Source organism: Trematomus bernacchii, unplaced genomic scaffold (genome assembly GCF_902827165.1).
Source record: "Trematomus bernacchii unplaced genomic scaffold, fTreBer1.1, whole genome shotgun sequence".
Classification (NCBI taxonomy): Eukaryota; Metazoa; Chordata; class Actinopteri; order Perciformes; family Nototheniidae; genus Trematomus; species Trematomus bernacchii.
In genome coordinates this window covers 4639304-4654495 of record NW_022988097.1, presented here as the reverse complement: position 1 = coordinate 4654495, position 15192 = coordinate 4639304, and the positions used below count along the sequence as shown (strand labels likewise).

Sequence of the window (15192 nt, the reverse complement as noted above, 5' to 3'; positions counted from 1 at the left end):
TACTGTAGTTAAACCACAACATTTGACCTATAATGTGATTGAGTAATAATAAAACATATTCAAATGGGGAAGTTATTAAAAAAAAATACACAGATATAAAAACTGCTGAGAAGCAGTGAGAAGACATTCCGGGGAATATCTGTAAAGTGTTGCAACTAAACAAACATAGAATGAACTCAATGAGCGATGACTTCTTCAAAACTAATCCTGCTTTCTCTTACAGTGTTTTTCCTTCTAAAACAATACAATCTGGCATAGCAAATACTTGAATGCCAGCACACAAAGTCAACCCAAATTTAAGTCAAAATATGTTCCTACATAAAATCAGTGTGTTACACAAAGGCTTAAAACTAATTTCATCACAACCACTACAGAGTACCAAAAGTCAGGCTTTTCATTTGAAGTCTTATTTTATTTTATTTTAGAGAACATAATGAAAAACAGGGACTACCAACACAAGGTAACACAGGATGCTTATAGCATAACAAAAGCTATCCAACTCCCCTAAAAACCGTTACAACAAATTAAACAAAATAACTCAGCTTCACATCCTTCTGTTTATGCAGACTTGTAATTTTGGCATAATTTGCAAACAAACATCATCTTGTAGAAAAAAGTCTGCTTTTAAAACAGCATTAAGACATTATAATGTAAATAAAAAAGAGAGATTAGGATTGTATAGGATCACTTTTACAGAAGGTGCTGCAGGTTTGGCGATGATGTGATTGGCAGGAGCATCTCACTCAATGTCAACAGATACAATTTATTCTAATTATTCTAACTAGTTGGGTGAAATAAGTTAGGAAATGTTTTATGGGTGATTTATTTGTTGTCCAAATTATGAATCTGTGTTACAATTTTGAAAGTGTGTACATTTTGTTGTGTCTAATGATGTGTTCTTAAAAAATTAAGCTACATCTTCAAGCTTATGGTTGATTGACATGTCATTAGGCCAATAGGCTTAACAGGCTGAGTTAAACTGTAGGAAGCAGAGTGGTTTGTAGATACCCACAATGCTCTGCTTTAGTACCTCCTCTCACTACAACTGATAAGGCACAGCTGAACACAGATTAATAGAAAAAAACAGTGAAATAGATCAAAACAGTCCACATTTTTATATGCCGATTTAAATGTTGCTTCTTCTTTTTTGTCCTGGGTCAGTTCCAGGTCTGGGTTCAGGTCTCAGGTAGAAACCACGCAAAGCTGCTACTGCTGGGCTTTCTTCGCTAGAGCCTCGGCCTCCTGCAGAGAAAACAGAGGCAGAGACAGAGGGGGAGAAAGGAGAGCGGGTTATATTAAAATGGAGGATATTGGTTTATACATCCCCTGCCACGGCACAGAGGAAAACCCCCTCTGTTTCTATGGTAACTGGCACACCTCCCTGCAGTTCCTGTTGCGGCACATAGGAGGCGCCAGCGTGAAGGAGTGAGGACGCCTGTCTGGGTGTAGGGATATGAGGAACAGATGTATTATGTAATATGTGTGTTTCTGTAAGGACATTACACTGGGTTGGATAAATATATATTTAGGCCAGTAAGCCGGTGTTACAGGAAACATGGCTCTAGGAATGCGGTTCAAATAACGGACAGATATCAGTGTGTGTGTTTTTTTTTTCTTCATAAGCTCACCTTGGAGCCCGGGGGAGCGGTCAGACCCAGAAACGCATACACGGCGTTATCCTCTCTGGCATCGAAGAAGGCCTCGTAGTTCTGAGACAGAGGAAGACACGGAGAGAAGTTTTCAAAAATGAACATCGATGAGTGGATGAAGTCCAACCTGGGGAATGATAATGTGAAGCAGGCCTGGGATCAGTGCCTCAGGGTGACAATCTGGGCGGCAATGCATGAAGAACTCTTTGTGAGAATCAGTCGGGGTTGTGGTATTTGTCCAAGGAAAGGCCTCTGTATTGATTCTGATAGGAGGGTATTGTCTTTGAGAATGTTACCCACGGTAAACAAGCAAACACATTCACCAGTTTACTGTTTAATTGCCTGCTGTCTCTTTCATTCCTGATCCCTCACTCCGTCTCATTCCTTTGTTTTCACTCCTTTGGCTCCCACACACACACATACCGGTACACACACACAAACAGATCTTGATAAAAGGGGCTGTTTTCTTTGTCAGTGACATTTTATAAAGCCCATTCTGCAACTTCACTTACAGTCATCCCACTTATACTTCTGTCATTTTAATGGGAACAAAATACCACCTGCCAACACAGAGAGAAGGCTGTGTAATTGCCTTTCTCAAGTTTTGTTAACAAAAATACTTTGACATTTTGATAAATACGCTCATTTTATTTCCAAGACTGGAAGCAGGTGGATATGTGTCAACTGCCTCTGTCCAAACAATAGACTGTATATCAAAAAGATGTATAAAGGTAGGTTTATAGACTACCACTTCGAAGCTTCGCAGATGGCGTTTTGGTCAGTGGCATATTGTGTTTTTGGGATATCCCAATCTTGTTTTTTGCACCCAGAAGTGACATGAGAGGGTGGAGCAAAATACAACTGATCGTGATATTTTTAGGTGCTCAAAAGGTTGCAGACTGTGGCAAAAGTATCATAAACACATATTCCCAATAACCTTCATACAAGCCGAGAATATGCTCTTAAAATCATAAAAAAGCGAAACATTTGAATTTTTGATACATCCAAATGAGTTTATCCGACTTATTTTTTGCTAAAATTGACAACAGTGAGGTTGTAGGCCATAAAAAAAATATATCTGCGTGACAATTCTAGTAATTGAATCTATTGTTTATATGAATTTGCTGATTAGTGCAGCTTTAAACATATTTAAACCTCAGAATAAGCATTCAAAACCCATCATGCAGGATTTGTGTGTACTGAGAACATGAACTACAGTTCTGTGTGTGACATATTAAATTAGTTCTGTAATTCATAATCCACATGCATGTGTGCCTCACCCCGCAATATTTGCTCTCGTTAAATATCTGTGGGGGGAGAGGGTTCCCCGTGGCCGGCCTAGACTCCTCCGGAACATTCTCTCTCATCCACTTCCTGTTGCCCTCGTGCGCCGCGATGTCACACTCCTCGAATTCGATCTTATTCGCCGCCAGGAAGCCCTTCACATCCTGCTGCTGCTTTTTTATCTGCGTGCGGGGGAGACGAGAGAGGGTGACATGGGGGAAGTTGTCAGTTAGACAAGTGTTTACTTTCAGACTTATGAGGAAACATAAGGCCCTCTGCTCACCATACTGTCATCGGTCTGCTGCAAAAAAGTGAGAAATGGTTGCTTGCCGCTCTGTTACTAAGTTACCACCCGTTTACTGAGAAGTGCATGAAGTGATACAACCAGATCATTGACAAAGGTGAACTCGGGCAAGGCTAAGCCGAGATGCTTAGTCTTTTATCTGCATGAAAAATGTCAGATAGTGAGGAAGATGGCAACTCCTAAGATTAGACTGCCTTCATCCTCCTCACTTTATAGTAACAAATACAACCATATCAAAAGCGTTTGTAACTTGCCGCACTTACAGTGAGCTTATTTCCCACAAAGAAACTCTGTTGGCAGTCCACACTTCAGAGTTAAGTTCTTTCTTACTATCAAGGATTTCATGTGATTAATTTTGAAGGCTCCCCATTCTTACAAAGGCAGTTCTGTTGCATTGGCAAAGCACTTTGTTTAACACTTTATCTAACACCTATTTGTGACACTTTGAAAAGTAGTCTAATCTGCGTGATGCAAAACCACACGTCATGTAAGAGGATGCAAAACACTAACTGTATAACTGAACAGGAAGTAAAAAGGCATCAAGAATGACACGATATGGTTCTCCCTTATTTCTAGGTGTGTCCCAGAGTAACCCAAATACAGACAGTAAAAACAGTAAGGCAATTAAAAAAAGCCACAGACTGGATAGAAATGCGTGCTTGTCTGGATGTGTTCTTCCTGCTTCTGCCTCTATCTTTATGGATGTGTGTGTGTTATTAAGTGTATGAAACAGCAGTCCACTGAGATCTCAGTGGGTGTGTGTAAGAGGGAGGATGGCCCTACAAGGCCACACGGAAGCAAGAGCTCCTCCGGGACTTGAGAGGAGGTAACTGGTCAAACACGAGCCAAATAAGGCCTGCTGCACGGAGACACACAACCACCAGCCTCAGCTGCACACACACAAGATCACACACCTAAAACCTCATGGTAAAAGCACAACAAGGTTCTCTGGTTTATAATCAATGTATTGTCTTCCTGTCAGTCCAGACACCTCCACGTCATGGCTCCTCCCACTCTATGTTGCAGAAGAGACAGGTGGATGAGTTCATATTCAGCTGAAACAACACTAACGCATGGAAATGAGGGAGCTGACGTTGCTGGCAGATTAGCCGTGGTGCAGTTTGAATCATTTAGTTGCACTCCCTTGGCCAAAGTCCTAAAACAAGCTCTTTGCCCACCTGCTCTGGAAACCATCGCGGGGCGGAGCAACGGAGTAGGACGTCAAGAGTTCAGAATCACTTTCACTGGCTTTCTCTGAACACAGACAATCATCTCTTTTTCCATTTTGTACACATGACGTTGGTACCCAAAACAACAACAAACTGACTCTATCCTCAAAAGACAAGCAAAACTTTTTCCCTTTTCCTTTCTTTGTGTGCACTCTGGCCATTGCCCTGAAAGCCTGGATTGTTGCCAAGTAAAATTAATTTGTAGGGCGAGCTGGCCCCTAACTGTAATTGCACAGTGAGAGTTCCCAGCTTTGCCCCCTACTCCCTTGTGAATGGCTCTCTGGTGTCTTAGGTTAAGCTCTTGGTGATTTTGAATATGGAAGAAGACTTAAGGCTTCCACTGTCTTTGGGTGTGTCAATAAACAACTAATCTTCTCCTGTTGCCCTGTATTAGTCACTCCTTATCTCTCTTTCTGGAATGCTAGAAGGAAAAAAAAGAGAGTGAGGGAGATGAGCCAGGTTGGTGTTTCCATTTACTTGTCCAGCTAATTTCAGGTGGACTTTGCAAGAAATGCAAATTCAGCATGTTTACAAAACAGTTTTGGAGCAAATAACCTTGGCTATGCAAGGCACCTTGGAGATGTAATATTGGCCATGTTTGATGATCTCCAGGGCAAAGACAAATTGATTGAAACCACAAATTGATTGAAACCACTGATCAATCATGTCAGGTCAATGTCGCTCCATCAGAACTTATTTGGAAAAGGTGTTTCAAAACATGGTTAAGCAAATGAACACATCTTTAAAAAGTGACAGAAAAAAAACTGAGGTGAGCTTAAAAAGCCCTTTGAGGAAGTATTTTGAATGTTTCCATTTCCAAAGGCAGAGCCTGTAGGCCTCAGGTTACTATTTACTGAATCCATGCTCACAATATCTAAATGGCTTGCCCTGGTATGCAAATATATACTGATATTGAGTACACTGTGTCTCTGTGGTGTAGGTTTTGTTTGGCATGGAACCATCAGAAACCCTTCTGTGTTTGCCATGCTAGCCAGGCTCTGTGGATGGCAATGGTTGGTCAGTAGGCTACTTCGATCCAGAATGCTTAACAACCGTAGATTGCCATTACATTTGATAATAAATAAATCAACAATTCCTCAAGAACTACCATGTAGTAGACTCTTGTATAGAGCATAGCAGCTTTTTGAGGGCTGTGCAGGGTGCTTTAAGCTAAATGCTAATATTAGCATGCTAACATGTTGAAAAATGACAATGCTAGCATTCTGAACATTAAGGTGTTACCATGGTAATTTCCACTAAAGTTTACTTTAGTTTTCAAATCTTCTTTCCATACATAGACACAGAAACTGCATGAAACAAATGCTTGTTTCAATTCTTGTTGATATTAATTCTATCAGCACTGACCTGGCACTTTACTGGTGTGTTATCACATTCCAAAGAACGTCCACGTACACACCGGGGGAAGAACTAGAGAAGCAATCATTAGATGATTGAATGTGTATAAAGTCTGAAAAGAGATGACTGCCTTTGGATATATACATCTGACAATATGAATGGTCATTAGCACACTAAAAGGGTTCTAAATTATTCAAGATCTTTTATTTTTACATTCAAATGTTTGCTTAATTCATTACCAACCCCAAGGGGGTTATGTTTTCGGTTTGAGTTGTTGATTTGTTGGATTACGGAAAAACAAATGGCCCGATTTTCATAAACCCTTATGGAAGGTTGTAGTAAGGGCCAGAGAAGAACTCATTACATTTTGGAGCGTATCCAAATCACGGGCTCGAACTAAATACCCAAACATTTTTCAGTTGGCTGAGGTCTGCGCTCTACTAGTGCCCTTCTAGTTTCCAATACAGTTACTATTCAAAATGAGTAATTAAACATCAGTAAGAAAAAAGTAATAGATATTGTTGCATGGATCCTTATCCTAGAAGGCAAACGAACAAAGAACACAGATCTGAAGAGGAAATCTGCAACACACGCTCTTTGGTTTAAATTCCACATTGTCATCATCATCCTCATGACCATGTGAGCTGTGGCAGGGCCATGAGATCAGGTCCAGAGTTGATCAATCCCTGTATAAATAGTATAACTCTGGCTTTAACAGCTGCCAGACAATGGCAGGCATTGATTGGATGCACTGTATGTACAGCACAGGCTTGGATCAATACAGTGGAGACTGATTCAATCAGCCTTGTCGACCATGGAATGGGGTCAATCCATGTGCAAATCAGTCACACATAAAGGAAAAGACACTTAAACTTAATTTGTCAAGCATTCTTTGCAGACAAAATGACTTTTCTAATGGCATTGGCATGAGTGTCCAATGTTTTAATGTAGGAACATCTACTTTCTTGTTTCAGGAAACACGATTCAACTCCAGGCAAGTCTGTTTGGTAGGGATAAAGGTTTTGTCTTGATTATATCAAGATCAACGCTCAGTGGAATTTAAGCAGCAACAGTAGCCTCCACCCAATCTAGAGCACAGGCAGCATTACAACATTATTACAAAAGAGCATTACACTGTTGCTTTGGCTGGGTTTTCTTTAACTGCTAAAAGGCCAGAAAATAACACTTTATACAGACTAACAGACTCACGGACTAAAGCCTGACTTACAGGCCCTGATGTCAGAAGTACAGTGGAAGAAGAACAGTAAATCTTTATCAGAGCGCAGTAGAGTTGGGCGTAAACAATGCTTTATAGCCATAAAAAGCTGTTACCGTTTCTTAGTACATTTATTGTGGCAATGTGGCATTTGTGTTGCTGCGGCACATAAAGGGAAATGGAGCAGTACATATGGTGCTGGCAAAGGTTTTTGGCTCTTTTCCATTAGTGCTCCACAGTTGAGATGCATTGGTACACGTGTGTATTTACATATGTGAATTTAAATGAAAATCTTAGTTTGTTATTCAAACATGGCCTCAATGTAACCTAATGCCCTGTTTGAACTGTGTGGTACACCTGTGCTCGGACTCACTAAAAGTACCAGGTGCTTTTCTTTATTTCCTTTTCCACTGAAGATAGAACCCCCTCAGTATAGGTGGGGTGATCAGCTGATTGCTAAAGTGATGCCGCTCGAAACTGCTGTGACATCATTTTGAACACTTCACTAGATAAATTATATAAATTCTATTGGGCCGAGTGAAAAATAGAAGTTGCATTCGCTATTGATGGTAGCTTGGCTAGTTACAAGTCGCGGGTTTGTGCAGGATGTCCCGTGTTGCCTTGGTGATGAGTTTCTGACCAATCAGTGGTTTGCTCTTACTTCTAGTATCGGCTAAGTTCTTATCCACATCTTATGCTAACGGCAAACCAAAGAAAGACAGTTGAGTTGATCAGAGCCGAACTGTTCCATGCTGTTAAAATGCAGCATATGAAGCAGATACCATGCATGCCCTTATCTTTACAAAGCCATTGACGGTAACCCTAGAAGTCTCTCTGGAGAATTCACAGCGAGTCACAACACCATTTCTCCTGGTGACTCAAAAGTTCTGCTTCTCATTACATAATTATTTCCAGAAATACAGCATCAAAGCTTCACAAAGATAGCATATATTCCAGGAATATAAAATTGGACTGACCTGATATATTAACCATTAATACAAAGGGGAAATGTTGAGGTGCAATCATGTTGACAGAACTCGTCTAACTTCTTTATTGTCTGTAATTTCCATACTGTACTTCTGTGCATCAAACCTTTGTGCGTTAGAACACACCCTCTTCAAATCAGCTTTGGTTGTCTTATATTAGAAATGTAATCAATTAAACCTTAAAACACTACGTTTGGCTGTTATATGGATCATTTTCTGCTTAAAATAAATACCAACAATGGATACAAATATACACTGACATTGAACCGAACTTTATATCTTCGGAGAATACAAATCTGCCTGAATAATGCTGACTTTTTTTAGCTTGTCGAGCGCTAAATATGATACTTCCCTCTGGCTAATTTTACACTGTGTCTCTCTGTGACCTGCAATCATTTCCTCAGTGGAGCGAAGACTTTGAACGTAGCTTTTTGAAATACTCCTACTTGTCTGTCTGTTTTGGCCCTTGTTCCATTCACATGCCGAACTACATTGGAGTGATTCATGTATCAGCACACTGGTAGATAGTGGAATGCAATCACATTGTTTTGCTTTTTTACTAGTCTGAATATCTCTTTTTAATGGACCACATCAAAATCAGACATTGCATTGAGAGAGATAATAATATAAAGAATGTATTTAAATCAGACATGGAGTAATTAAAATAAACTCTACAAAGTGACAGCATATCCTATATCTATGTTGGACCTACGAAATATGTCATCATAGCAAAGTAAATCAAGAAAAAAACGATCTTTTTATGGCACTTTACTTTAATCAGTAATGCTATTGTTTTTTTGCCAACTCTAAAAGAAGATCTGGAGAGGAAGATATGAGTATATGTGTTTCTCTTCATCTTTTACAAGGACATACATATGTCCAGTTGTTCTAGAAGACTCTACTTAACACAGATCAATGAGAGGTAATGCCTTTTTCCCAGACAGGCTCCATCACAGCGATGCGTCCCTGAGACCGCTCTGGCTTTACAGGAAGCTCCCGTCCTGTAAGGCTGCTGCTGCTGTTGAACTTTTGCAAATGTCATTTACTGTAAGGGCAATAAAGTCGCTCAGAGCTGTCCAACTGAAAACGGGCTTCATGCTTGATTACTTCCTCTGAATGTGAGCTGCAAAGACAAGCTGCCCAATGAGGGTAAATCATCCTGAATGTGACCTCACAGACTTTTAACTAAGTGATTTTGATCGAAAGGCTGTTACATTTCCATCACTTTTTATTTTACACTATGACACACTAATCTGCTGCTAGTAATATTGCTGATTAAGATAAGAATTGTTGTGTTAGCTGTGGGGGAAAAAAATGCAAGAATAGACTAAATGTGTGCACTATTATAGTAGGATAGGGCCATTTACTACACTTTTATAGTAGTAAATAGCAAATTCCTACAAATCAAGACCTCCAACAAGTCCTAAATAGAGCTTAAGTGTCCTGGGCTGCAGCTGCATGTTTAAAGAAGTGGCCCTGGGGAATTGCATCACCTTCATTCCTCTCCACTCTGGAATAAACATGCAATATTGAAGCTGATGGGGCTGCAGGACAGTGAATGCAACATATAATGTATGTGTGTCCTGCTATCAGACACACAGACTGTGAACCAGCCTATCCTGGTATCAGGGGACTGGACAGGACCTTTTAAGTACATTTATGGATTTTTAACTGCATGCCATTCCTGTTTGTCAGCCTGCTTTCAGCTGCAAAAACCCAGAGCTGTGAATTGAGTAAACCCTGTGACAAACAGTGAGAGGTTTTCTCTATTCAGTTAGCAGCATCAAACTTCCTCTTTGTCTCTTTCTCTGTGACAAAGTTAAAGGGGGAACAATAGAGAGAGGTGGAAAGCCCATCTGTGTCCAAAGTTTGGCTGCATGAGGAGTCAGACCACTCCAGATGGAGAGGATGACAGTTGCATGGCCATTGAGCTCAATAAAAGTTTAGCTGCCTTTTCTATTGTCTAACAAGCACTGGATGCTGCAGGTGAATCCAGCTGAAACAGCACATTTATAAAAGCAATGCTAGTATTATAATCCCTTACCGAAGTGGATCCGGAGGACGATGCTATGTACACTTTGATCACCATGGTAAATCCCTGGTGCTGCTGACACGAGTCCGGTTAGCAGCGGTTGGTTGCTCCTGCTCCTCGCAGAAACTTTGCAGGCGGATTGATCGACAGCGGGGACAAAAAAATAACAACAAACTTCCCTGTGTGAAATGCTGTGTGTCTGATGAAGGCAGCGCAGGCTATCTGCGCAAATGCTCCTGGTCTCAGCACTGGATGGAGCTTCGCATTCCTCCTCCGCCTCTACTGTGCCTCCCCGCCCCTTCTAGTCCCTCTCTCTCTCTGTGGAGCGAGAACACACACTCCGAGACACGTTCACGCACACGCAGGGGGGCAACGGGCCTATCATTATGGCAAGACAACAGGGTTATATTGTCTGAATATTTCAGCACCGACCCCATTGTCTGCAAGTCGGACATTATTGGCTATTGTCCCTTTTTTTAACCGTGCACGTGTGCCCAGTTGCACGTGTTCTATTAAGTCGTGTTAATAGGTGGATGTTATGTCAATAACAACATGAAATCTGCAGTGATTTTGAGCACTTTCTGGGTGCTTTAGTGTAGCAGCACAGCCTTTTTAAGGTCCTTCTCGAGCAGCCATAACATTAGACGGGCTTTGTGGGCCCCCTGCAGGCGTCACGGGCAGACGTCGCGAGGCTTTTCTCTGAAACGAATTTAGGAAAGCCGACTGACAAACAAAAAAAAATGTGTCGAAGAGGAGTGGGCGCCATATTGGACTCAAACACCAAGTGAATTTGAGGTGAATTTTCTCCTCGCTGACCGCAGCAGATGTGAGGGGTAGTTTTAAGATAAGCCAGCGGGGATGAATGGCTTACACTGGGGCATGTTGCCTGCCGAGGGGGCCTGTATGGCGGGGCGGACAGGTTCTCTGCCAGGCCTCTTTTCTTACTGTAATTGAACACACTCGTATGGTGGCAATATGTCCTTTAATTCTTGCAGGCTTCCTCCCTTCTCTCCCTGCAAGAAGCCATTCGCGCAGACCTCAGAACATCGCCGGCTCCAAAATTCCAAGTGTTCTGCTTCTGCAGCCCCGAATGGCGTCACTTGATTGGCTGAGAGCCTATCAATCATGCCCTTAGCCGCACCCCTCCCCCCATTCAACCACTCGCCTCTCTTTTCCAGTGTGTTTACTACACTGCCGAGCATAAGGGAGACACTCGTCTTCACATGCACTGAACCCACTGAGAAAAACAGTTTTTAGTTGTATTTGTAAGAAAACCTCCAAGAGATCAACATGCCCAAGAGAAAGGTACGTATTCTGAAAATAATAAAAATAGTTTGAGGGGCATATCAGCTTTTAAGGCATTGCAAACGATTATGAAGACAGCCCTCTGAGACATTACTTAATTATAACGTAATGTATATCCGTTTTTGCTCGCTGGTAATTTTTGCCTATTTTCTAGATATAATGTCAATTTTTTATGCGTTAGAATGAATATTTTCCCGCTCGGACCCGGCCTTTAAAACGCGTATTCTCGTTAGAACCGCTGTCCTTTGGGGAGTCAGAAGTCTCTTTCGGTCTCCATGCAGTTAAAGCACAAGCAGCAGCCATGCTTTGCAGCTCTTGTCCACCTTCGTCGCCGACCTACCGAGAACAAACGCTTCACTTATCGCCAATTCGCCACCAAACCGGCGAAAAGTGGCACCAGAAAATGCTTTAGTGCCTTTACTTTGCATTTTGACCGCAAAAACAAACACTCGCCGTCGCGTTTCGATAAAATTGTATATTTTCTCTCTTTGTTCATGGTCCCAAATGGCTGCAATGACGTGGCTCTGTCGCGAGGGGGCGCGCGTGAGCCGCGAGCAGGTCCCTCCCCCTTCTCAAAGACTCCCGCGCCAGCTTTCAAATCTGAGCTTCATGCATTGAATGAGAGAAAGAGATGGGGGAGAGAGAGGGAGAAACAGGGCCTGGGCCCTCAAAATATGGCTCAAGAGACACACATGGCTGAGCTCTCATAGCATAATACTGAAATCATGCATTACCTCCACATTTATGGGCTGTAAGCCTTTAAAATGACCTATATTTCACATAAGATTTTGTTTTCGCATGAAAACAAAAAGTTTTTTCGGCAGCTCTGTAATTATCGGCAATATGTGCCTAAAGTCTTTAACAACTGTTTCTTGTTAGTTTAAACACCATTTGTTGCCATAATAATGCTATTTAATTTGTATTTGATTTTAACCTGTTGTATTTGTGTTTTTCAGGCAGCAGTAACAGACGGAGGCGAGAGGGATGAGGTAAGAAGGGGTGCACCTAAGTAAAACCTCATACATGTGATTAAAATTGAATTTGTATTATTATTTGGTAATTGGGGGGGCATTATCAGGAATAAAGCACTAGTATTGCATTTAAATGTGTGTTTCCTGAATACAGTCAAAGTCACAATAAAAGATCCATAATAACAGTCTTTGTTCTGTTTCAGCCTCAGAGGAGATCAGCTCGGCTATCAGCGGTAAGAAGGCACTCATACAAAGTCAACTAACTAATTTACATGAACAAATTCAGTTAAAAAACATGGTATTCAGGGAAAATGCTCAAAATGAGTAAAACATTTGTATTTTGCCCTAAAATAATCAAAAACAGCTAAAGCAATGGCTTTCTTTTCATAATGTGCACAATTTTGATTCCTACCGATACCAAAATAAAAGAATATGCGATTTTTACATAATTAAGCCAAATAATTAGTCATGAGTATGTAAGTCGTTAATGAGGTAGAAATAAAGTGATCAGAAGTCCCTTAGAGCTAAAATAATGCTTTATTATTCAAATTAAACATAATTTAGAAAGTTATTTTGGTAGTAAAACTTACAGGGCTGTTAGAGTACATACTAAACACCAATATTGTGTATAATCCTCAGACTAATTACTTTTAGGAACTTGACATTGCATAAGTTCCCTAATGAACGCAGTTAGGATCAGTCATATTAATGTAAAAACAGTGTCTGCATTTAAAGGGAATATTTTAAACCTATATTCATATTCATCCCCCAAAAAGTTAAGTGTCATGGTAGCCTAAGTCTTCTAGTATCTTAAAAAATATTCTTTTGCAAAGAATGTGTAGCCATTACTTGATCCCTTTTCCTTTCTTCTCCATCACAGAGACCGAACGCTCCCAAGGTGGAACCAAAGGTTAAGAAGGCAGCAAAGGTAAGAGATGCTAGCCTTGATCCGGAATTAACATGTATATAAAAAAAGAAGACACGGATGGTGTTTAAATGTATATGTGTGAATATCCAGCCTGCTAACCAGGTGTCTTGTGTTGCCCCTGCAGAAAGAAAAGGCTGTGAACGATAAGAAGGAGGACAAGAAGACCAAGAAGGCGAAGGAGAACGCAGAGGCCGAGGCAAACGAGGAAAACCACTCTGAGAACGGAGACGCCAAGACCAACGAGGTACGAGTACTCAGAAAAACATCCGTTAGTTTATACTGACACTAACAGTAACGATTTGAAATGGCTCAAAGTTTTAAACTTGTTCTGTCTTACAGGAGGAGGCAGCTCCCGAGGAGGCCAAGGAGGAGGCCAAGTCCGAGTAGCACCACTGCCCAAACTTCTCCTTCTCTAAAAGCCCCCCCCCCCTCTCCCATCCCCTGAACCCCCCCAGCCAGCCAGCCAGCCCCCCCCCAAGTCTCTCACACGGTTTCCCTCCAAGGCGTATTGTTAACAGAGGAATATTTTTATCAATGATTTTATAAGTATCCGTACAGATTTTTAGCACAAAAAGCAAAGCTGATTATGGAGCGCCTTGCAGATTTGCAGTGGTCATATCATGTGTCTGCAAGCAAGATGAACACACTAAAATCTTTTTTAAATGGCATTTCATGATTGTTGAAGGCTTGTTTGGTGTAGAAAGTGCGTCCCTGCCGGATTGGCTATGTCGTGAGTTGTGTATTCCTGTGTTTCTCCTCCCTCTCCCGATCTCTCCTCACCCTCCCTCTTCTCCCGCCACAGATTAGACCTTCCTCCCCCTACAGTTCAACCTTTTATCCATGTTTTATTAACGGTTCAGCCATGTTAAAGTGGGTGATTATTTTAGACCTCTAATGTGCAGTGAGTTCCCTTTTGCTTCTGTCTGTTTTCTTTTTTGTTGTTTTTTTTTTTTCATTGAAATTGTGTTTTAAAAAAAAAAAGCGTGTTGAAGCGTGTTGTCCATAAGAAAGAGGAAGACGAACATGTGAAACATTCCGGGAACAGTGATGGCCTCCGACCTGTCTCCTAGACGACCCTGCGTGCGGAAACAGCTCCTGCTCCATCCACGCTGTCATGTCAGCTTTTCTAAAACACTCTGGTTTTTTTAAACGATCGAATTTGGAAACCCTCTCTGACAAAATGCAGGTGTCTGGTCCCTCTCTTATGTTCTGAAATTCTCTTAATAAAAACGAGTCCTGGGAATTTTCCTCGATATCATCTGTCTTGAGCTTCTTTCTTCAAAAGATTCAAATCGATTGAAGTTTGTTTCAAAATCAACACAATATAGACCATAAAAAAGTAAAAAAGGTTTCTTTGTAACCCTTTGAAGTCCACTTCAGGCTCTTATTTAAACTCCTGTGATTTGTAAGTAAATGTATCATCTTAAAATTAAATTGTAATGCTACATTGTAGCTTTAAAACTGCACTTCTAGTTCTATTTTAATGCACTCCATTATTAACCAAATGTAAGAGCTTTTCGGTGTTAATCTGCATGCAGAAATTTAAATTAGAACTTTAATACATGCAAAACATAAAACAGGATTCAGACGGCAGCTGTGACCTGACAAAATGAAACATGCTTGTACTGCAATGTAACTGTAGACCACCTTGCTTTGACACAGCTGCTGCGGGATACAGATTCTTAAACGTGGCATTTAGCGTTGTCTAATTTAACAGTGGAAGTTGTTGATCCTCCAAACTCGCTGTAGGTTTAGCTGAGGATTCAAACAACCAGGATTTATCCCACAAATATGTTGCTACAGATCCATGAAGAAGGCAGGTCAGGAAAAAGTCAGGTTGGGACACTATTCTAATAAGTATACGCGTCCTCCTGGGACACTTAGCTTCCCCTTTCTCCACCCTAAAAGAATAATTCACCTTTGCAGTGAATG

The 15192-nt window shown here is 41.1% G+C and overlaps 2 protein-coding genes across 2 annotated transcripts; one reads left to right on the top strand and one right to left on the bottom strand.

The window, feature by feature from the left end:
• Positions 1–391: 391 nt before the first annotated feature.
• sh3bgrl (SH3 domain binding glutamate-rich protein like) lies at positions 392–10353 on the bottom strand. Its single transcript, XM_034121167.1, has 4 exons — positions 10069–10353; positions 2930–3115; positions 1629–1709; positions 392–1242 (listed from the first exon to the last, which is right to left on the bottom strand). The coding sequence occupies exons 1-4, from the start codon at positions 10111–10113 to the stop codon at positions 1207–1209; spliced, it is 348 nt and encodes a 115-aa protein (XP_033977058.1). The 5' UTR covers positions 10114–10353; the 3' UTR covers positions 392–1206.
• An 840-nt stretch (positions 10354–11193) lies between these two features.
• LOC117475077 (non-histone chromosomal protein HMG-14A-like) lies at positions 11194–14515 on the top strand. Its single transcript, XM_034121170.1, has 6 exons — positions 11194–11361; positions 12318–12350; positions 12536–12565; positions 13213–13260; positions 13385–13504; positions 13600–14515. The coding sequence occupies exons 1-6, from the start codon at positions 11347–11349 to the stop codon at positions 13645–13647; spliced, it is 294 nt and encodes a 97-aa protein (XP_033977061.1). The 5' UTR covers positions 11194–11346; the 3' UTR covers positions 13648–14515.
• Positions 14516–15192: the final 677 nt, after the last annotated feature.

Bases quoted from the DNA above. Each gene is read 5' to 3' on its own strand.
- sh3bgrl (XM_034121167.1), bottom strand. From the start codon at position 10,113: ATGGTGATCAAAGTGTACATAGCATCGTCCTCCGGATCCACTTCG. The intron at 3,116-10,068 runs GTAAGGGATTAT...CCCCGCACGCAG, and splicing joins CGTCCTCCGGATCCACTTCG to ATAAAAAAGCAGCAGCAGGA. The intron at 1,243-1,628 runs GTGAGCTTATGA...TTTTCTCTGCAG, and splicing joins CCGCTCCCCCGGGCTCCAAG to GAGGCCGAGGCTCTAGCGAA.
- LOC117475077 (XM_034121170.1), top strand. The intron at 12,351-12,535 runs GTAAGAAGGGGT...GTTCTGTTTCAG, and splicing joins ACGGAGGCGAGAGGGATGAG to CCTCAGAGGAGATCAGCTCG. The intron at 13,505-13,599 runs GTACGAGTACTC...TCTGTCTTACAG, and splicing joins GAGACGCCAAGACCAACGAG to GAGGAGGCAGCTCCCGAGGA.